Source organism: Vitis vinifera, chromosome 17 (genome assembly GCF_030704535.1).
Source record: "Vitis vinifera cultivar Pinot Noir 40024 chromosome 17, ASM3070453v1".
NCBI lineage: Eukaryota > Viridiplantae > Streptophyta > Magnoliopsida > Vitales > Vitaceae > Vitis > Vitis vinifera.
Window position 1 is genome coordinate 4,279,603 of NC_081821.1, and position 22,669 is coordinate 4,302,271.

General features: G+C 40.6%; 1 protein-coding gene across 1 annotated transcript; it reads right to left on the bottom strand.

Annotated features, from left to right (window-relative positions):
- Positions 1 to 707: 707 nt before the first annotated feature.
- Positions 708 to 14,472, bottom strand: LOC100267898 (cytochrome P450 CYP736A12). Its single transcript, XM_059734120.1, is given in 4 exon segments — positions 708 to 1,653; positions 3,017 to 3,132; positions 13,870 to 13,980; positions 13,983 to 14,472. Coding segments are annotated over 4 exon segments (1,506 nt in total). The 5' UTR covers positions 14,434 to 14,472; the 3' UTR covers positions 708 to 825.
- Between the last annotated feature and the right edge of the window lie 8,197 nt (positions 14,473 to 22,669).

Below are 22,669 nucleotides of genomic sequence, written 5' to 3' on the forward strand. Positions count from 1 at the left end.
ATCAGTACTACTACCTCTTTTTCTAAAATGGCCTCGAAGTTGGATGGCTAAAGGGTAGTACTAATTTGAGAGTGTTTTTGTTTTGTGTTTGCTTCATACAATAATGAATTGACTATGTTTAATTTTTTTTTAACTTTTTATTTAATTGTTTAAATTAAAGAGAGAATTTATTATTGTTTTCTTGGACCATTACTTTTGGCTTAGAGATATAAATTTTCCTTAAATTTATTTGAAAATTATATCATGTCATCTTCAATTTATTATTTCTTTTCATACTGTCATTATTTTTAGTTTCAATAAATAAAATTATTTTTTAAAAATAAATAAATAAATAAACCTCAAGTGGGTCTCGAACGTGTGATTTAGATGTTTTGTTTGCTCCTTGGACTCATGTGTGGGGTGACAATGGATTGTCTATGGGGTTAATATTGTACTGAGATAAGAAATATTAACCTGAACATTAGTCATTTAATAATCGTGACAAAATATCTGTAACATGACTCATTTATTCCAACATACTATTTAACTGATTTAATAAATATGTTAGGTTGATGCGCACAGGCCTCCTTTTGTGGCTGCTCGAGGCTTGAGCCTGTAAACCATTTGCATAAATCTTGTTCTTTCTATTGCAAGGAAAAGAGAAAGCCTAAATGCTCAAGTAGTATTTTAATAGAAGAAATAAGTCTTAAGTAATTTTGCATTGCCACTTACTAAAAGTAGTACTTCAAACTCTTTATGAAATATGTCATACATGCACGTGCTAATATTTGAACACCATCCCATTACAAAGCCCCTTATACAAAATACAATATAAAGGTAGGAATTTTAAGCAGCTAATCGATAAGTTGGTATGGCTAACAAGTGATCAGCCCTCGGCATTGTCAAACCAAATTTCTCTTTCATGTTCAATTCGTTAGGTGGTGTGTCATTTGGTAACTTCCAATTGAAACAATGCACTAACTGAGATACTACGAGTCGAACATTTATTAGACCCAATTGAATTCCAGGGCACATTCAACGACCTGATCCAAATGGAGTGAGTTCAAAATCATGCCCTTGAAGGTCAATATTGTTTTCAGCGAACCTCTCAGGAAAGAATTCTTCAACATTGTTAGACCAAACATTAGGATCTCTTCTAATTGTCCACGCATTTATCAGAATTCTTAACTTCTTAGGTATGTAATATCCATTAATTACAATATCTTCCATAGACTCATGTGGAATTAGAAGTGGTGTAGTAGGATGCAGCCTTAAGGTTTCTTTCACCACCATATTCAAGTAGTCCAAATTTTCCAAGTCAGACTCTTCCACCATTCGACGCATGCCAACTACATTCTTTAACTCTTCTTGAAGTTGTCTCATCACTCTTGGATGCCTTAGTAGTTCAGAGAGAATCCACTCAATTGAAGTAATTGAAGTGTCAGTTCCACCCGCAAGTGCATCCAAGATGATTGCTTTGACATTTTTTCGATCAATCGCATATAACGACTCATCCTCATAATTGTTTGACTTATTCATTAGTGATAGCACAACATCAATGAAATTCATATGATTTACTTCATCTTTGCTAACATCTTGTATATGCTTATCAATTATCTTCTCCAAGAATTCATCTATAGCCTCACTATTTGTGCGAAGGAGTTGAGTCGGTCCCTGAAAATGAAAAATGCTTATAAATGTTTTCTCATAAACTAGCTAACATGCTAATACATATTGCATATTCTCTTATACAAAACATTTATTGTGATAAATTTATAGAAATTCCATGAAACATTCAAAAGCAAACAAAAACAAAAACAAAAATGAAAAAGTACTGAGCGAACACTTCAGAAGAAAATTAATATTATTTGAAAATTATTAAAGAATTAAAGTGTTTATAATTTAGTAACTTTTTAATTATTTATTTCATTAATAATATTTATTATTAATATACTTAAATTTTATAAATGCAAAGTATTATATTATTTTATTAAATATATAAAAATATTTTGTATATATTAAATAAAAAATTTATTAGTATTTTTTTTTCTTTTTGCATATAATAATTTTTTTTATCATTTTTTTTTCATTTTGAAAAATGAGTAATACAAAAAAATTAAAAACGTTTTTATTCAAGCTTCACTCGTTGTCTACAAATGGAGGCTTCACTACCCATAAGAGCCATCAAGGGAAACGTAGTTTCAAGGCTAGAAATATCGAAAATAAACTGGAATATGGAACTCTTTCCCCATTGGCTTCTTGACTTCTTCCATGCGAGGAGTTATTTCCCTCACTCATGATGAAGCAAATATATTACCAATTTTTACAGAGAATTTAGTTGAACTAACCATTTATTTGATGATGATTAATGGTTTTAAGAAGTGTTTTTAGTATTTTTAAACACTTAAAATTTATTGTTTTTTAGTATTAAAAATATTAGAAACACTTCCTAAAATTAATAATAAATATATTCTAAAAATGTGTTTATCAACATTTTTTTTAAATATTTTTAATGAAACTATTTTCTTTATAAGTATTTTGAAAAAAATCTGGCATTCGAAAGTGATTCTAAAAAGTGTTTCTAATATTTCTAACACTTAAATGATAAAAATTTTCAAATATTAAAAATATTAAAAGTACTTTCTATAATTATTGTCAAATAAATTCTAAGTGTTTTTACATAAAACATTATAAATGAATTTTTACAAATGATTTTTAGATTTTTTAAAATAATTTTTAAATTTTATAATACAAATAATTTATTTATTTATTAAATATTTTTAAAATTAAAAACACTTTTTAGAATTATAAACGACTAAAACTATCTATCTATAGTAAATGAAACCTAATATTTGATATATCATATTTAATTGAATATAAGATAAATAAACTATAAGATAATATATTTTATGACATAAAAAAGTATACCACCTTTTATTTATGTTACCTCATTTCTTAAATAAATAAATAAATGTAAAGGCATTTTAATAGGTATGGATGACATATAATAAGCTATAAGAAAATAGCATCAAGGTACCTGAAGGTCAAGAGGGCCTAGGAATGGCACATAGTCTGCAAGATTAAAAGTTCCTGCCAACCTAGTGAACTCTCGAATTAGTGTTTTCAAGTCAATAATCTGGACCTTGTTACGTCCAAAAACTGTTGTCGCCTCGCGTATCCGATGGTCCACGTTGCTGCTATATGGATGGACACGTGATTCTCAACACACAAGGGGTTCTTGATTCAGTGGTTGCACCTGCAAAAGGCATCCGGACAGGGTGTCCGGACGCACCCTCCGATGGTTTTATTAGCCATGGTGAGAAAGAGATATATAAATCAGTTGGCCTTTTTCTAGGTATCAAGAGGTTACCAGGGGATCCCCTTTTTTCTTCGTGCGAAGGTATATATATCCAGCTTCAGGGGTACTGTTCCTCTCATTAATGGTGAGGAGATCTTTTCTGTTGTGATGATGACAATAGGTGTTAGTAGGAGCACTATCATCCTACGAATGGCTGTCAGAGACTATGGTAGGTGATGCGGCCGTCAGAGATCGTGGGAAGCGATTATGCAGAATGATCGTGGGAAGTGACTTGCTGTCACTTCCTCTTGTCTTCTCATTCTGCAGGTGATGGGATGTGGGCCATGGCTGCTTGTTGTGATTGCGTGTAAGACTCGCTTTACTTTAATTGACCATCCAGAAGATTTATATCCGGATGGCTCATGCTGATTATCCGGATGTGTTGTGGAGACTATCCGGATGTGTACGCTCTGCCAGCGTCGTTTGCTCTTCCTTGGATAGGAGAAGATGAAACGTCGTTTGCCTTTCCTTGAGGCGGTCCGGATAGGATAACTGCACCATGCATATCCTTAGGGGAATCCGGATGATGATGGTCCGGCTGATAACACGTGCCACGCGTCACTATGAGCTGCGTGCCACGTGTTTCCCAAGGGGAGGGGTCCCTACATTGCCCCCCTTTTTAACTTGCCTATTTTGCCTAAAAAATGGGCGGGTTAAAAATAACTGGCTTTTGAAAACTGAAGAAGTCCCTTCGTCTGACTGGGCCACGTGGCGAGTGGGGGTGCGGAAGCCAAAAAGGCATTTATGACGAGCCGCCGACCCTGCGTATCCCCAGACAATATGTCGTTTCAATGATAACATGGCTGTTGGTTTGGCTTTCCGAGGGGCTGTCCTGCTATAAATAGGGCACTGTACCTCTTTTTGTATTTTTCCTACTGCATTCTCTTGAGAGTCTTTCTTCTTACTGCTTTTTCTACGCCCTTTGCTTTTCTGAGAAAAAAACTCCGAAAGCTCTTTTGTACCAGTGCTTTTGTATCGCGACTTTGTTGGTTTGCTGCTGGTGATTTTGTATCAAGGCGGTACCCGTTCTTCTTCTTCGGTGCTGTATTTGGTACGTATCTCTTTGCTACTGCCGTTCCTTTGGTTGCGTTTGCTGGTTCTTTACACTTGTTTTCTGGCTTGCTTGGGCATTGTTTTGGACGAGTCGTTTGCAATTGTTGTTGAATGTTGGTACTTTGTTGTTGTTTGGAGGGGTTTTTGAGGGGTTTTTCTAACGGCTTTGAGTTAGGGTTTGTGTATTTTCTGATTGCTTGGTCTGAACCGTTTGCATTGTTTTTGCGTGTAGATTTTGCTTTGGCTTTGTGGTAAGAAATGGCTCCAAAAAAGACTGTTTCGTCTGTCCGGGTCAGCGAGGCTGGCGAAAAGGCGATAGATAAACTAAATGCGAAGGAGTTCCGGGAGCGATTCCGCATCCCCCATGACGTATTGATAGACCTGGTGAACGAGGAGGCGGCTATGCCTACTGAGAAAGGTGGAAAAAACGCTATCCTCTTCACAAAGGAACAATTCAACGCGGGGCTCCGGTTCCCTCTGCCAGCCTTGTTCAAGGAATTCCTCCACTTCTCTCAGATTCCACCCATCTTCATTCATCCCAACCTTGTCCGGGTGCTGATGGGAGGCAGCATTATCAACATGCTGTACAGCCTCGACCTTACGCTACTGGAATTGTTCTTTGTCTATTCCCTGAAGAAAGCAAAGAATGATATCTTCAATGTGTCCGCTCACCTGCCCTCCCTTCAAATGGTGACAGAACTGCCAGATTCGACAAAGGGAGGGGCGAAGGGGCTGGTGGCAGTCTGGGGTGGATGGGCGGGGCTATCGCAGCATCCGTCGAGGCCTTTTTCTCCGAATTATAGCTTAAAAACTCCGGGTAATCTTGTTTTGCGATTTTTTTTATCCGGATTTTGCTTTGCTGATTTTTTCTGATTTTTCCGGGCGGAATTCTCACCTTTTGTTGCTGACAATGCAGGTTTGGAATTGAGGGGCCACCTTGTGGATTGGGTGGAAAAGGCCTCCTTTGCCTGTGTCTGCAAATTATTTGAAATAGATCCCAAGGAGAGGGCCTACAAAACATTGTTCTCGGCGCGGAATTTGACAGAGGTCGTCCGGGAGCCCCAGGAATATGTTATCAACATCCTTCCTAGGAAATTGGCAAAGGATGAGATAGTGCCTGGGGAGCATTATACAGTGAAAGAGCTCTCCCTCTATCAGGAAGCTAAAGAAGCTGACGCTGAAAGGCGGCGAAAGCTCCTGGAGGATAGAGATCAGAAAAAGACTGAAGGCACTATCCGGAAGGCTCCCGGACAGAAGCGGGGTCCGGACTCCCCTCCGAAGAAAACTTTAGGAAAAAGGGGGAAGCTGGTGAAGAAGCATGGGAAGGATGCGAAGGAACCCACTCCTCCCAAGGAGTTTCCTCCTCCACAAACTACCTATGAGGGGGAAGTAATGATAGAGGAGCCAGTAAATGCTGCTCCGCACTCTATCTCAAGCGACCCCGGGCGCATGTCGGGGTTGAATCACTCAGGTCCCTCCTTAGTCGCGGCTGCGCGTCTAGCCAACGTGGCTGAGGAAGCTGCATCTATCAACCATCCGGGCAACCTCAATCCGGATGCAGCTGAAACGGCCTTGTTAGAGGAAGCGGGGGCAGAAAGCCAAAGTCAGCCTTCCGACGACCCGGATCGCTTGGCCATAGTCCTGGTGAAAGGGCCTCCCCTCAAGAAGCCGCGTTTGACGCGCGATCTACAGTCCGGACTCTTTGAGCGACTTCAAGAGCGGCAGCAAGAGATTGAAATTAGCTGCGCTTCTGCCCATGACGCTCATCCGGATGGAGGCGAGGTGGAGATGGCTACTGAGACCTCAGCCGCTCCGGCAATAATTCCGGCTGAGGATGCATCCGGACCTATGTGCCCGGACGAAAATACGGGGGCTCCGATTCCGGGACACGAGCTACCCTCTCCTTCCTCATCCGAGGAGGAATCTGCTGATGATGCCGCTCCCGCCAGCCCTTTCAGCTACGCGGAGTTGGAAGCTAAGTTAAAGCAGATTACTCCTGACTGGAAAGCCATCAAGCCCTCTGCTAAGATGTTTGATATGATAGGAACGGTACACCGTTGTCTTGTGTTTTTGCTTTTTGACTTTTTGTTGCACTGATGTGTTTGTTGTAGTATGATTTATGTTTTTGCTTTTCTTGTTTGTGTGTTAGCTGGTGAGGGGCCTTCGCAGCATGTCTCAACAACACGCTCTTTTTACTCAGCTGCTGCAGACTGCAGACTATATGAGGACCTTCTCCTCTCGGCGCCAAGAGATTGAAAATCAGCTGCGTCTGAGAATGGAGGAGGCTGAGGCCAATTTATCCACCATGCGAGAGGAAAATGAAGCCCTCCGAGCGGAGCTGGCTGAGGCGAAGAATCGCGAAGAATCGACTGCGGGTTGCCTACATGAGGCGGAGGGTGAGGCAGCCCGGCTGAGGGATGAAGTGAGTCAACTCTGGACAGAAGTTTTGAATGAAAAGAAACAGAAGGAAGACTTGCAGCTGCGTCTGGATGTGCAAAAAGAGGAACTTGAACGGGAGTTTGCTGTGGAAAGGGAGGAACTTGCAACGGATTACCAGAAACAAGTGGATGATACATTTATCTTTGGGTATCGCTGCTGCATGAAGAAGAACGGTATAAAGCGAGATACCCCTTCAATTCCTCCAAGTGAAGAAAAGAAGCTCCATGAGAAACCTGCTCCCTGATAGTTTATCTCTTCTTGCAATTTTTCTGCTGTAATTTTTCCTTCTGTATATTTTTGTGGTCCGGATGTCTCTTTGTAATTACATTTACTCATATCAATAAAACTTACTTCTTTCTCATTTGCACTTGTGTACACTTTCTACTGATAATACTGCTTTAAATTAAACACATTCCATGGTCTGAGTAACGGAGTGCCATCTAGCTTTTGTAAATGATAGGCTCCATTTTCATTTGCCTTAGACACTATGTAGGGTCCTTCCCAATTGGCTTGGAATTTTCCTGCGCCTACTTCAGCAGTATTTTCAAAAACTTTTCTAAGTACTAGCGTACCATTTTTGAAGTTTCTGGGCCTGACTTTTCGATTGTAATGCGCTGATACTCTTTGTTGATAATCTGCCATCCGGATGGATGCGCTTTCTCTGACTTCGTCTGCCCAGTCCAAATTTCTTCCTAGTTCCGTGTCGGCGTCTTTTTGCTTTGCTGCATCAGTCCGGATAGTAGGAAGACCTATTTCAGTGGGAATGACTGCATCCATTCCATATGTGAGGGCAAAAGGAGTATTTCCTGTTGGTCGTCCGGGTGTGGTTCGATAGGCCCACAGGACGCCGGGTAGTTCCTCCACCCACTTCCCTTTGGCTTGCTCCAGCCTTTTCTTCAAGGCATTGACTAGAGTTTTGTTTGTGGCTTCCGCCTGGCCATTGCTTTGAGGATAACGTGGCGTGGAGTATGAATTCCGGATATTCAATTCCGAACAGAAATTCCTGAATGCAATGCTGTCAAATTGTGGACCATTGTCAGCTATGATGATTTGGGGAATCCCAAAGCGGCAAACAATGTTCTTCCATACGAACTTGGTAACATCTTTATCTTTGATGCTTGCATATGCTTCAGCTTCTACCCATTTACTGAAGTAATCAGTGGCGACAAGAAGGAATTTCTTTTGGGCGGGTGCTGCTGGGAGGGGTCCCACTATGTCCATGCCCCACTGTGCGAAAGGCCATGGGCCTGAGACCGATTTTAATGCGACTGATGGTATATGTGGAATGGGAGCGTATCTTTGACATTTATCACATTTTTGGACATATGCTGCCGCGTCTTTCTTCATTGTTGGCCAATAGTATCCTTGTGAATGAGCTCTATGTGCTAGGGATCGTCCTCCCGTATGATTTCCGCATATTCCTTCATGTAACTCAGCTAACACATACTGGGCCTCTGAATGCCCAAGACAGCGAAGATAAGGCCCTGTGAAGGATCGCTTGTACAGGTGCCCCCCAATCAGGGTGAAACGGGCAGCTTGCACCCGGATTTTGTGCGCTCGTTTAGGATCTTCGGGTAAAGTTCCTGTCCGGAGATATTCTGCAATATCATGCGTCCATTCTTGATCATCCGTTTGGTCTGCCTCAATGGAGTTGCAAGTGGAATTTTCTGCGACAGAGGGATTGGCTTGTACATGGATAGGCAATAGAATGGCTTCTCTGATGGGGAGGGAAGCAGCTATACCGGCCAAGACGTCAGCGCGCCCGTTGTCAGCTCGCTTAATTTTTTCAATTGTCCACTCGGTGAATTGCTGTAAGGTGCTTCTTACTTTGGCCAAATATCGCGCCATGCGTGAGTCCTTAGCCTCATATTCTTTCTGGACATGCCTTACCACTAGTTGCGAGTCGCTATAGATTCGGAGTTTGGAGACGGATAGCGCAAGAGCGAGGTCCAATCCGGACAGGATGGCCTCGTATTCTGCTTCATTGTTAGACGCGGAGAATCCCAGCCGGATGGCCTGCTCCAGATGTTCCCCAGTTGGGGACTGCAATAAGAGCCCAACTCCAGAGCCTGATGAGCGTGAGGCTCCGTCAACTCGTAGAGTCCACCACTCCTGTTCACCTGATTCGTGGTGCTGGTCGGGTCTTCGTGAATATTCGAGCACGAAGTCGGCCATTACTTGGCCTTTTTTGGATAATCTGGGTTGGAATTCGATTCCAAATTCGCTCAATTCGATGGCCCATTGTAGCATTCGCCCAGTTAAATCTGGCTTGTGTAGAATGCTACGAAGGGGCTGGTCGGTCAGTACAATCACTGGGTGGGCTTGAAAATAGGGGCGGAGCTTTTGAGCAGCACTTCGAAGAGCTAAGGCTGTTAGCTCCATTTTTGAATACCTGGTTTCTACATCTGCCAAAGATCTGCTGACATAGTAGACAGGTTTCTGCTCCTTTGGCGAAGGGCAGCGGAATAGAACGACGCTGATTGCCCATTCTGAGACAGCTAAATACATATATAGCTTCTCCTTTGGGATGGGGCTGCTCAAGATGGGCGGATGCATAAGACAGTGTTTAATTCTTTCCAACGCGTTTTGGCAATTGTCCGTCCATCCCTGCGTTCCAGCTTTTCGTATCGCTAAAAAGAAGGGTCGCAACTCATCAGTGAAGCGGGCTATAAAACGTCCTAACGCAACGAGCTTGCCTGTGAGGCGTTGTAACTCCTTTTTGTTCCTGGGAGGAGGTGTCTCCATGACTGCTTTGACTTGATCCGGGCTGACTTCTATGCCTCTTTGGCTGACCATAAATCCCAGAAATTTGCCAGCACTCACGCCAAAGGCACATTTGGAAGGATTTAGCTTCATGTCATACTTTCGCAAGAGGTAAAATACTTCTTGTAAATGGAGGATATGCTGCTCTCGAGTTTTGCTTTTAACCACGATATCGTCAATGTATACCTCGACCGAGCGGCCTATCAGAGGTTTGAAGATTTTAGTCATCAATCTTTGATACGTGGCGCCAGCGTTTTTGAGTCCGAATGACATGACTTTGTAGCAATAGAGGCCGTGTGGCGTTATGAATGCTGTTTTTTCTTCGTCATCCGGAGACATGGGAATTTGGTGATAGCCGGAGAAGGCATCCAAGAAAGAGAGCATCCCTTGCCCGGAAGTGGAATCCACAATTTGATCTATCCGTGGTAAGGGAAAACTGTCTTTTGGACATGCATTATTGAGATTGGTGTAATCAACACAGACTCGCCATTTGCCCTCTTTCTTTGGTACCACTACTACATTTGCCAACCAATCCGGATAAGATACCTCTCTGATGAATCCGGCTTCCAACAATTTGTTAATTTCATCTTGGATAACTCTTTGTCTATCCGGAATGTAGGGACCCCTCCCCTTGGGAAACACGTGGCACGCAGCTCATAGTGACGCTTGGCACGTGTTATCAGCCGGACCATCATCATCCGGATTCCCCTAAGGATATGCATGGTGCAGTTATCCTATCCGGACCGCCTCAAGGAAAGGCAAACGACGTTTCATCTTCTCCTATCCAAGGAAGAGCAAACGACGCTGGCAGAGCGTACACATCCGGATAGTCTCCACAACACATCCGGATAATCAGCATGAGCCATCCGGATATAAATCTTCTATCGAATGGGTCTGGCTGCTGGAAAGACGTTAAGCTTGTGAGAGGCGATAGAGGGATGAATTCCCTTCATATCCGAATGTGTCCATGCGAAGATGTCATGGTTACTTTGAAGGATATTCTGTATGCTCTGGGTTTCTTCTTGTGTCATGAGGGAACTGATGTTTGTGAGGTGATCATTCTCTTCTGAGATTTGGATTGTTTGTAAGGGATCTGCTACCGGGGGATCCTTGTCCACCGGACCCAATAATTGCTATTGGTCGCGCCAATGCTAGGTTCAGGGGGAGATGCATCCTCCTGGTTAGCGACTGCTTCACGTGCTATTTGGTAGCACTGGCGAGCGGCTAACTGGCTGCCATACAAGTCAGTTTGCCCTTCATTGGTGAGGAAACTCACCATTTGATGATATGTGGAAGGGATGACTTTCATGTAGTGAAGCCATGTGCGTCCCAAGATGATATTGAAGGGTGACAATTCTTGCACCACCGAGAATTGCACGTTGAGAGTGACTGGTCCAGCTCGAACTGGCAGTATAATGTCTCCTAAGGATGTTGTTGATGATCCGTTGAATCCGGATAAGATTCGTCCGGGGTTTTCGAGACCCGCGAGACTATGTCCCATATGGCCAATGACTGATGCTTGTACTAGATCGGCTGAACTGCCTGGATCAACCAAGATACGTCTTACATCAAAATCTCCTATTTCTAGAGAGAGGATGAGGGCGTCGCGATGTGGCTATAGCGTCCGGGTGGGATCTACTGGTGGGAAAATGATTGTCCCATCTATGGGGCGAGGGCCCTCTCCAGTAAGACCCGACCGGATGGAATTAATGCGCTCGCGTATTGACGCGGCCAGCAGCAATTTCTGCCTTTTACGCCTGGAATCGTATTCCTCGTCAGACGGGCCCCCATTGATATAGTTTATCACAGCCTTGGGGGCGACTGGGGCCCTCGGGGCCTCAGAGTTATGATGCTGAGATACGTCCCTTCCTCCAGTATCTGAGCGGAGGTACTGTTTTAAATGTCCTGCTTTGATGAGCCTTTCAACTAGATACTGGAGGGATCGACATGTCTCTGTTGTATGACCATGGTCTTTGTGGAAGGCGCATTTCTTGCTGCGGTCTCTTATGGATGGGTCCGTTTCGAGGGGTCTAGGCCACCTGAAGTCGGACAACCCTTGGATCATCGGGAGAAGTTTTTCGTATGATACGCATAGGGGTGTGACGGGCGGCCTATTCGGACGACTCGGCCCGTCCTGTCTCCGGTCAACTGGTTTTGGACGGTCCGGAGGCTTGGCATGCCTGTCCGCGTTATCTCTAGAAGCCCGTCCGGCAACCAAAACTTGCTGAGTGGCTGCACGCACGTCATCTTCGAGCATTGAATATTTGTTAGCACGTCTGAACAAATCGGCCATCGTTGTAGGAGGCTTTTTTGCCAGTGATTCAAAAAATGGAGTGCCTGGACAAATGCTTCTCTTGAAGATTTGTAGGACAGCATCCATGCTGCAAACCTCTATTTGGAGTACGGCTTGGCCAAATCGTTTCACAAATTCCCTCAAGGATTCGTTGTCTCTCATTTTTATGTTCTGGAGGGTGCTGATATTTTGCTTGTGTCGAGCAGAGCACAAGTACTGTCCCACGAATGCTTCAGAGAGGTCCCTGAAATTGTCAATAGAGTTAGGAGGTAGGCGATGAAACCATGAGAGGGCCTGCCCTTGAAGGCTGGCGGGGAATACTTTGCATAACAATGCATCGTTGCCAATATCGAGCGTCATAAGCTGTCGATAGTGCATGATGTGATCGAAGGGGTCGTTGGTCCCATCATATGTGGAAAACTTCGGTACGAGGAATCCCCTTGGGGGTTCGTAATGAGTGATATGAGAGCAAAAAGGCGTGGAGAGCATGTCATCCAGCCTTTTGCTGATGGAGCCAATGGGTGGCTCGTTTGGAAGGTTTCTCCCAGCTGGTCGTTCCGCTAGGTGTGAGTGAACGTTCCGCATCGCTGGGGTGACCATGGGGTCACGATGCGGAGGTACGTTCTGCACCATGGGAGCGATCATAGGATCGGGGCGTGGCGCCCGGGTTGTGGCTGCTAGTGGCCTTGATCTTCCAGGCTCTTGTGGGCCTAGTCTTGCGCGCATAGAACTTGACAACTGTGATTTTCTATCACGCTGTCTTTTTGCTGAGAAATGAGTGGAATCTGAGCTTTCCTCACGGGGAGCTCGAGGCATGGGTGTGAGTGGCTCATGGGGCCTTGCGTTGTACGTTCCTGGGATAGCTCCTGTTGACCCAGGATATATTGATTCTGGCTCTGGCTTTGAGTTTGCCACCTGGCCTTTTGAGCGCTGACGACGAAGAGGTCCTGATGTTGAGGCTTGAATGCGTAACACAGCGTTTTCTTCCCTTAACCTCTCCGTCTCCTGGAGGAGAGCTTTTAGCTGTTTTTCGCTCGCCAACTGTCTTTTTTCGATGGCTTGACGCCATTCGTGATTATCTTCTTCCTCTCTACCAGATGATCGACTTTGGGAAGGTGTGGCCATCTTTGCTAGTGACTGAATCAAAATAAAAAGTAAAATTTTCCCACAGACGGCGCCAATGTTGTCGCCTCGCGTATCCGATGGTCCACGTTGCTGCTATATGGATGGACACGTGATTCTCAACACACAAGGGGTTCTTGATTCAGTGGTTGCACCTGCAAAAGGCATCCGGACAGGGTGTCCGGACGCACCCTCCGATGGTTTTATTAGCCATGGTGAGAAAGAGATATATAAATCAGTTGGCCTTTTTCTAGGTATCAAGAGGTTACCAGGGGATCCCCTTTCTTCTTCGTGCGAAGGTATATATATCCAGCTTCAGGGGTACTGTTCCTCTCATTAATGGTGAGAAGATCTTTTCTGTTGTGATGATGACAATAGGTGTTAGTAGGAGCACTATCATCCTACGAATGGCTGTCAGAGACTATGGTAGGTGATGCGGCCGTCAGAGATCGTGGGAAGCGATTATGCAGAATGATCGTGGGAAGTGACTTGCTGTCACTTCCTCTTGTCTTCTCATTCTGCAGGTGATGGGATGTGGGCCATGGCTGCTTGTTGTGATTGCGTGTAAGACTCGCTTTACTTTAATTGACCATCCAGAAGATTTATATCCGGATGGCTCATGCTGATTATCCGGATGTGTTGTGGAGACTATCCGGATGTGTACGCTCTGCCAGCGTCGTTTGCTCTTCCTTGGATAGGAGAAGATGAAACGTCGTTTGCCTTTCCTTGAGGCGGTCCGGATAGGATAACTGCACCATGCATATCCTTAGGGGAATCCGGATGATGATGGTCCGGCTGATAACACGTGCCACGCGTCACTATGAGCTGCGTGCCACGTGTTTCCCAAGGGAAGGGGTCCCTACAAAAACCATTCGATACGCCATATCTTCGACAACCCCAGCTACCATTGCGCTGATATCCACCACCTCTCCAGCACTCGCCATGTCCTTAACTGACTTCACTAACAACCCACCTCCTCCTTCCTCACTGAGGCAAAGGAATTGATTTTTGCACTGCTAAAAAGCTCCAATGCACACAATTTTCTCACATGCCGCCAGTACGGACCATACTCCGTAAATGCAACGCCCTTAGCCCCGTAGCTCAGGTATTCAAAGGCCTGGAGTTTTGGACGGCTAGCAAACACAACATCATGGGTTTTCATGACTAGCTTGGCGGCTTCAGGCGACGACACTACGATAGTTGGAACACACCCCAGTCGCATAAACATGATAGGCCCATACTTCTTGGCCAAGCGGCTAAGGTTACGGTGAGGCAGGCTCCCCAACATGTGGAGGCTACCAATAATTGGTAAACCCCAAGGTCCCGGTGGCAGTTTCCGGTAGCCTGCCCGGAGTTTTAGGTGTGATAAAGTGACCCACATGGCTCCAAGGATGACTAGGAGAATAGCAACGGTGAAAAGAGCCATTGGTACTGATAATGGGAAAGTAGAGTTTGAGATATGAGAAGTGATGATAGAAGGCTACCCATATATATAGATATTATATTGCCACACATTATTGTAGGGTGGATATATATGGTATTGTGATGGGACAAGGTTACCGAAAAACTTGGGAAGAATACAATGAATAAAGCTCCATCAACCAATGTTTTGCAAATGAACATGTGTCGCGTTTCTCTGCTTTTGATAGGACAGAACATAGGAAAGTAACGTACAAATATGGACCACATTAAAGAAGACATTGAAAGTAATCATCATATTTACGATCTTCAACACATGGAAATGAAACTAGTGTTTATTACTTTTAAGTATTAAATTATTTTTTTTTTTTTACTTTTATTAAGTACTTAAAAAAATCACAAATAGTTTATTCGTATTATTATATATTTTTTATTTTATTTTACTTATGTTGTAGAATTTTCACAAAATTTGAACGTACAAATTTCTGACAAGTACTCAATCAACGGTTGTCGTCAATTTCTGGCAAGTACTCAATCAACGGTTGTCGTCAATCTTTGTGATAAAAAAAAATAGTTTTATCATTTTCTAAATTATGATCAAAGTGAAAAAAATAAATCAATAAATAAAAAATAAAATAAATATATATAATTCTATGCCTACTTAGGATAGGAAAAGAAAAATATTAAGTTTTGGATTTGGTTTGAACTCTTCAAACAAGAGGATTATCCAGATTATCCTTATAAGCGTGTTAATAACACTAAGAGCACTGATAAAATTAAGTCCTTTGAATTTTCTAAGGAATTCCAGGAAAATCCCCAAATCAACCAGGCTTTTGTTGATAGGATTAATCAGAAGATTAAGGATAATCTTGTTGCCCCTTTGACTGTTCAGCCTCATAAGAGAATCAATATGGTTAAAGGTGATATTAGTTCAGAAGAAGAAGCTGATGAACTAATTAAAATGTTTGAGGAACCCCATAATCAAATAATCATGGCATAATTCCTGTTTTCATTGCATATGACCTTGTCCTGGGTGTCTATGGTATCAGAGCCATCGGGAAGGGAAGTTGGATTTGTTTTGGGTGTTTTGGCCTATCCTAGGATAGGTAGCAGTGTGCCTAGGAGCGCGAGCCTTGCCGGTTGAGCCGTTGTTAGCCGTGGATAGGCGTTTGTTAGGTTGTAAGAGGGTTGGGGTGACGTCTCATAAGGTTTGTCAATCTGCTATTAGGCTCTAGATCAAAACCCTAAAATGAGTTCAATTTTCAGAACCATGTCTAGGAGATCTAGTGATTCTCAAGATACTGTTGTAAACAGTGAAGAGATCAATTATCCTAAGATCCAAAATGATTTAGATGATTGGAAGTTACCCAAGGTGTTTAATCAAGAAATTTATAAGAAATGAACCTTTAAGTTCTTCACAGATTATACCATCAAGACCTCTGAAATGTCAGTCAGCTTAGAACAAGACGACCAAGTCATAAGACTTCTAGATAACAGATCCATTGAAAAGCATAAGAGAAATGGCTATAATTTCATACACTTTGGTATGATTCAAGTAGCAGCTAAACCCTTGACAAGATTAGGTTTAAACACCTCTATTGTCATGTGTTTAAGGGATAATAGGCATCTCGAATATTGAGATTCTATTATAGGCGCAGTCCAAGCTGGACTGAATGATGACCCAGTTTATTTCCAGTGCTATCCTAACTTCACAGTTAGAATAAGAGATGCAGACATCTTAGATTTCGTTGTCCTACATATTAAGACCCATGGCTTTAAGATCAAACCAGGAAACAGTCCTGTTTCAATCATAACCAGGTTTGCCTATAAGAGCATGAACACAAGCGTTGGATCTGGGGCTCTTTGCACCAGTCCTAAGGGTGAGACCACTTACTTTCACTCAGATATGCTAGATAAGTCAGATTTCATCATCCCCAAGAAGATCTTGTGGAAAGATGTTGAGTTTCCTGAAAATTGGCATTTTGCTAATGCTGTTCCAGCCATTGCACATCGATCTGAAAGTATTGAACAAATTGTTCAATATCCTGATGGAGGAGGAGAACTAGTTTTCTCCAACTCTTTCAGACATTCTAGCAGCCCTAGAGTTTCTGTTTATGAACCCTCTAGAGCTTCAAGCTCTTCCATCCCAGTTAGAACCACTAGGGAAGAAGAAGGTTCCAACTCAGGAAATCTTAAGAATATTAAGCTAACAGGTGTTAGAAGTCACACCAATGTGACTAGACCATTTTACCTGAGGAAAATGAGTCTACTCAGGAATCCCAACAGGATGAGTCCCCTATAATGTCTCCTACCTATTCCCAGATGATTAACATAATAAGCCTAAGTGATGAGGACTTTGAGATCAACAAGGATCTCTTAAGAAAAGACTTCTATTCTGATGACAATAAGCAAAGAAATGATTGGTTCTTTAGCACTATCCCTAAAGTCATTAGAGCCATTCACCAAGAAGAATTCTATGCCTACTTAGGACAGGAAACGAAAAATATTAAGTTTTGGATTTGGTTTGAACTCTTCAAACAAGAGGATTATCCAGATTATCCTTATAAGCGTGTTAATAACACTAAGAGCACTGATAAAATTAAGTCCTTTGAATTTTCTAAGGAATTCCAGGGAAATCCTCAAATCAACCAGGCTTTTGTTGATAGGATTAATCAGAAGATTAAGGATAATCTTGTTGCCCCTTTGACTGTTCAGCCTCATAAGAGAATCAGTTCATGATAAGCTTAAAACCGGCCATGATAGGCGGTACAAGAATAAAAAACATAAAATTAAAATCAAAGCTTAATTAAAACCATCCATGTAGGAGGTACAAGAACATAAAATGAAATGAAAACAAAACTTAAAAAAAACCATCCATATAGGAGGTAATCAAAACATATTTATATTATACATAAGGAGAAATATCTTACAATGGACAAGGGTAGGAAAGCTTAGAGAAAGCTTGAAAGCTTGAAGGGCTTACATGATGAGAGAGAAAGAAGAGAGAAGGGAGAGCATAAACTTGGGAGAGGTTTCAGATCTAAAATTATGAGTGCTTACAAATGGAGATCAAGTCTCCTTAAATAGGCAAAAAGATGAATAGTAACCTCGTGCATGAATAGTGAATAGTGAATAGTAAAATTCATTTTTCCACCGAATTCCACCGAAAAAACCTATTTTCGGTTGAGAAGACTTCTGACAGGATTCTTTAGACTGTGTAGTCACATGCTTGCTGCTTTTGGTGCAGAAACTGTAAAGCTTGTAAAATATTCTTGATGGAAGACATAAGGCTGATGATTACTTAGATCTTCTTATTGGAGGAAGGATTCCTTCATAGTCATCACCATTGTCTGGAAGGTAGCTTGTTGAATCATCAGACTCTGCATAAGAATTTTCTTGGGAGAAGCTTGAGTTTCCTTCTTCAAGGATTTTCTGGAAATCTTGAGGGGTCTTAGCTGCTGCGAGCATGGCTTGTAACTGTTGCTTTTTGAGGAGAAATTGAGACATATCATCACTGACTGAGACTTGTGTGGGGTTCTTGAGGAAATACTGTTTGACTGCATCAATAGATGCATCATTTTTCAAGGCATCCCACCATTTAGTTTTAAAAGTCCTTCCCAGAGATGGAAAGGCTGCTGATTCGTTTTAATGATAATATAGTCCCACTGGACTATCCAAGCAAGGCCAAATTTGCTGAAAAAGAATAGTAAAGGGGGAAAAGCTGAAAGTTCTCTAGGGATATCAAAAGAACTTCTGAATAGCTCAAAGCCATCTAGGATGGGCTTAGGAAGAATCTTAATAGTCGAACCATAATAAGTCCACCAACTGTAGAACCAAAATAGGAAAGAGGAAAGCTGATTCTTAGATGGAAAATAGAACATCCATGAATGATGGAAGTCCCTATTCTGGATCAGAAAAGCATTAAACCATGCTCTCTGATAATCCCAATAATTAAAAAACCTTGGCTTTGATGGTTCAAAAAATTCCCTTGAAAGATTAGGATTTCCACCCCATTGCTTGACAGTAAGAATCTTATAGATATGGCAGGTGGAGAATGCCAAACCCATATTGCTGAATTTGTCAGCATTATGCTTAATTTTAACATAACCAGTTTCTGTAAGGACTGCTTCATCAAACTCTCTTGTTTTTAAAATATCACCAGAGGGATAATGAAAATTTTCTTGAAAAGCTTTTGCAGTAATTTCTCTGGGGTTTTCAGAGAAAAATTCTCTTTCAATAACCAAAAGAGGTTGATTTAAATCATTTTGCCAATATCTTGATTTTGTTGAAAGAGGTGTGGGGTTGGCAGCCACCACAATTTGCTTGTTTGAAAAAGAAGAGCTTGATGCTAATTCCTTTTGAGAGGGATTAACCTTAGTGACTTGCTTGAAGGTCTGGGACCCTGAAATGGCTGGGTACTGGGTGGCCTTGACTGGATTAGCTGGATCAGAATGATCATAGTACAGGGTCATCATCTTGTTAGGCATAGGGTTAGAAGAATGAAGCCTTGCTTCTTCTTCCTCAACTTGTTGGCTCCATAGCATTTTATGGGGAAAAGGAGCTTGACTGGGTTGGGTTTTCTGGTTAGGAGCTTGGGTATTCTTTTTAGGGGCCATGGTCTCGTGAACCCTGCAAATTCCATGAGTTGAGTGATTAGGAATGGAATTTTCTCCTTTAATAAACTTAATTTGAAAATTAGGGTTTAAAATAATCCAATCAGTTAAATTATACTTAAAAGTTATATACTTAATTGTTTTCTTAGCTGTGAAAACAACTTTTAAAATTCCTTGGTTCAAAATATCAGTTTGAAATTTTGAAATGCATAAAGGAATGCTTAAAATATCATTTATAATGAGATTATGAATGAATTGGGTACCTAATATCTTAGGTGGATCATCTATTCTAACAAGATTAATTTCTTGATCACAAAGAGTGATGTTTTCACCAGGATTAGCAAATTCAAAAAGAATTTCCTTATCAAAAAGCTTTGTTCTTATACCTTGGTTATCTACCCACAAGAGATAAATAAAGCTTAAGAAGGGTATTCCTAGAAGGGCTTTTTCCTTAAGATCCTTAACAAGGATAAAGGTTTGCTTAATACAGATGTCATGATTACGGATATAAACATCTGTTAATTTATACTTAATAGCAAGTCTTTTGTCATTGGCTCCAAATAGAGACTGACTAGTCTCTTCACATAAAGGAATAGGTACAAGACCTTCTTGAAGGCAATTTTCAGCTGCTCTTGAATCAATCAAAGCAATAATATCAAGGACAAATTTATCTTTGACTACTATAGTAAGGAAGACTTCCCACCTCTGGAAGATAACCCTACTCACAGTATTCAAAAAAGTATCTGTCTCATTATCATTAACATGAGAAGATTCTGAAATATCCATATGGTTTCTTTGGTTGACAATTCTATTGATTTGTTCTTGGATATCAGAAAGACCTAAACCTATGAATTGTCTTAATTCCTTTATCTCATTTTTATACTGCCTAACTTCATCATGAAGTTCCTTAATGTTAATTTCCTTTGGAGACTGTTGGTCAAACCTATTTAAGATATCATTAAGGTTATAAGGATTTACAGTCTTCTTGGCTTCTACCTTAACAACAGATTTCTTAAAAACTTCATAAAGATTTTGCTTAGTCTTTTCATCTTCAACTTTTCTTAAAGTATCAAGGATAAACTCCTGATCTTGGCTTATGAAATTTATAGTTTTAGGACGGCAATTACAATTACCTTTAATACATTCTGCTTGGTCACTAGAAGATTGGCTAGAAACTCCACCACTACTGTCTAGTTGATTAATGTCATCTTCATTATCTGAATCAGTCCTTGATTCAGAATCTATGGAGTTTAACATTACCTTACAAAGCATATTTTTTAGGTTATCTGAGACACTTAAGTTATTAATCTTTTGCTTAACTCTACAATCTTTTTTATAATGGCTAACTTTGCCACATTTAAAACAGATAATTGGCTTGACATCTAAAGGAGTTTCTACCTTTTTCTGGGTATCTTTGTTGACCCTTCTTTGGAAGTGTCTTGACTGCTTAGTATTATTCATCCTATAGTTGTCATGGGTACCTCTCTTACTGTGGTAAAACTTATCTTTGCTAGGCTTCCTACTTGGTTTTTGCTTAGAGGGAGGCATAGTTTCTTTTTGGCTGAAACCAAACTGGCTACAGAATGATCCAAATTCATTCTTGTAGATTTTTTGTTCATTCTTCATTTGTTGCTTAAGCTTGAAGTCATTGCACAACTTAATCCCTTCAGCTGTGACAATGCTTATAATCTCACCATACGTTAGCTTATCATAAGGGATTTGACCATTATACTGTTCCCTTATCTTGATCCTAATTCTCTCAGAGAAAAGCTTGGGTAATCCTGAGATGAATTTTTCTTTCCAAAAAGACTGGTTACAATCTGATCTTAGCATTACTTTGGTTAGGAAGACTTCCTTATACCACCTAAAATCATGAAGTTTGGGACACTTAAGGTTGGTAAAGAGATCTACAGTTTTATCCTTAATTTTTGCAGGATCTCCAATGAAGTGTTTGGATATTGAGTAGATTAGAGTAGCCACTACATCCTCTATATCTTAGTCATCTTCGTCCTTAACAACTTCACTATTCTCATTAATCCTATAGGCTTTAAGGATACTATTTCTATCATCAAAAGTGAGATAATTATCCCACCAACCCTTAAGTTGACCTGTAAACCCAGCAACAATGGTCTGAGCTACAGCATGATCTGACAGTCTATTGTTTAATTTATAGGCGGTACTTACCGTGGTCATTTCTTGAAGCTTAGTGAGTATATTATACTCGATCATACCGTCTATGTTCCATTCATAGATAGTACCACTGGTGTATGAGGCTTGAGTATACTGATTTTTTTCCTCAAACTGCATGTCAGGAAATGTAGGTCTAGGATAGTAATTCCTAGTCTTAAAGGTTTCTAAATTGTTAATATCTTTTGAAATGGGTTCCTCAAACATTTTAATTAGTTCATGATAAGCAGTATATATATATATATATATATATATTCTTTTGTAAAAAAAAATATTATCATAAAGATTGCATCCCATAACTTATCAATTTTAATAAAAATATTTTATTCGCATTATTTTATATGGTAGGACTTTCATGAAATTTATACGTACAAATTTTAAAAAGTAATCAATCAATAGTTGTCGTTAATCTTCAATGTTGATAGTGAGCATCGATGTAATATTCAATAATTATCGCTAATCTTTAATGTTGAATGTGAGTACATACGTAACATTCACCTCTTCTTGTTATAATATTAGCAATGGCGATGCTACCCACCTATAACAAAAGGGGAAGTGTACAGTCTTATCCTTAAATAAACAACACCAAAGAATGAAGCTCTTCAACCGCATAATATACTAAAATTTACATTTTGAAAATGAAATAATCGTATTTTGTGGACTAGGTGACACATCCCATTAAGGAGATAGGAGAAATCGGAAATTATAAAGAGAGTATAGGTATTTTTCAAAAAGATTTTTTTCAATAAAGAGAAAAAGTATAATTAGAAATAATTTTAAAATTATCATAATTAAGTAATAATTTTTTTTATAAAAAAAACAAATGCATTTTTGTCAGAATCGAAGGAAAATGGGGTAAGAAATTAATAGCTTCGCCAAGGAGAGAAGAAAGAGGACGCAATCAAAAGAGGCATCCAATGGAAGCTCCACGTGTGACGTGATTACATGACGGTACTGCCCTCTCCTCTACCACATGCTTTTGTCCCGCTGTAGATGCAGTCTGATCGATGGGGTAAAGATAAATGAAGGCTAGACTTCATGTGACGATTATTTGGAATAGCTTCTTTAACAACGAATGGTCATTTTCACCCTTTCAAGGGTTTTTCTGTGGAATCCTTCCAGAGAAGCGACAACCACCACAATTTTTTTTTTTTGGTTATCTATTTTTTTTAAAACAAAAATAATTAATATGTGACAACCGATCATACCATATAATTTTTTCTTTCTCCTCCGTAATACCTCCACCTTTTTGTTTTTTTAATGTATTGGTTTCATGAGATTTTTTTAATTTTAATTCTTTTTTTTTATCTTTTTATATTTATCGATTTTAATTATTTATAAATATTTTAAATATATAATAAATAATTAATGATAACATATTTAATATAAAAATAAATACATAATGAACAAATCTAAAAATTTCAAATAAGATTTTCTATATTC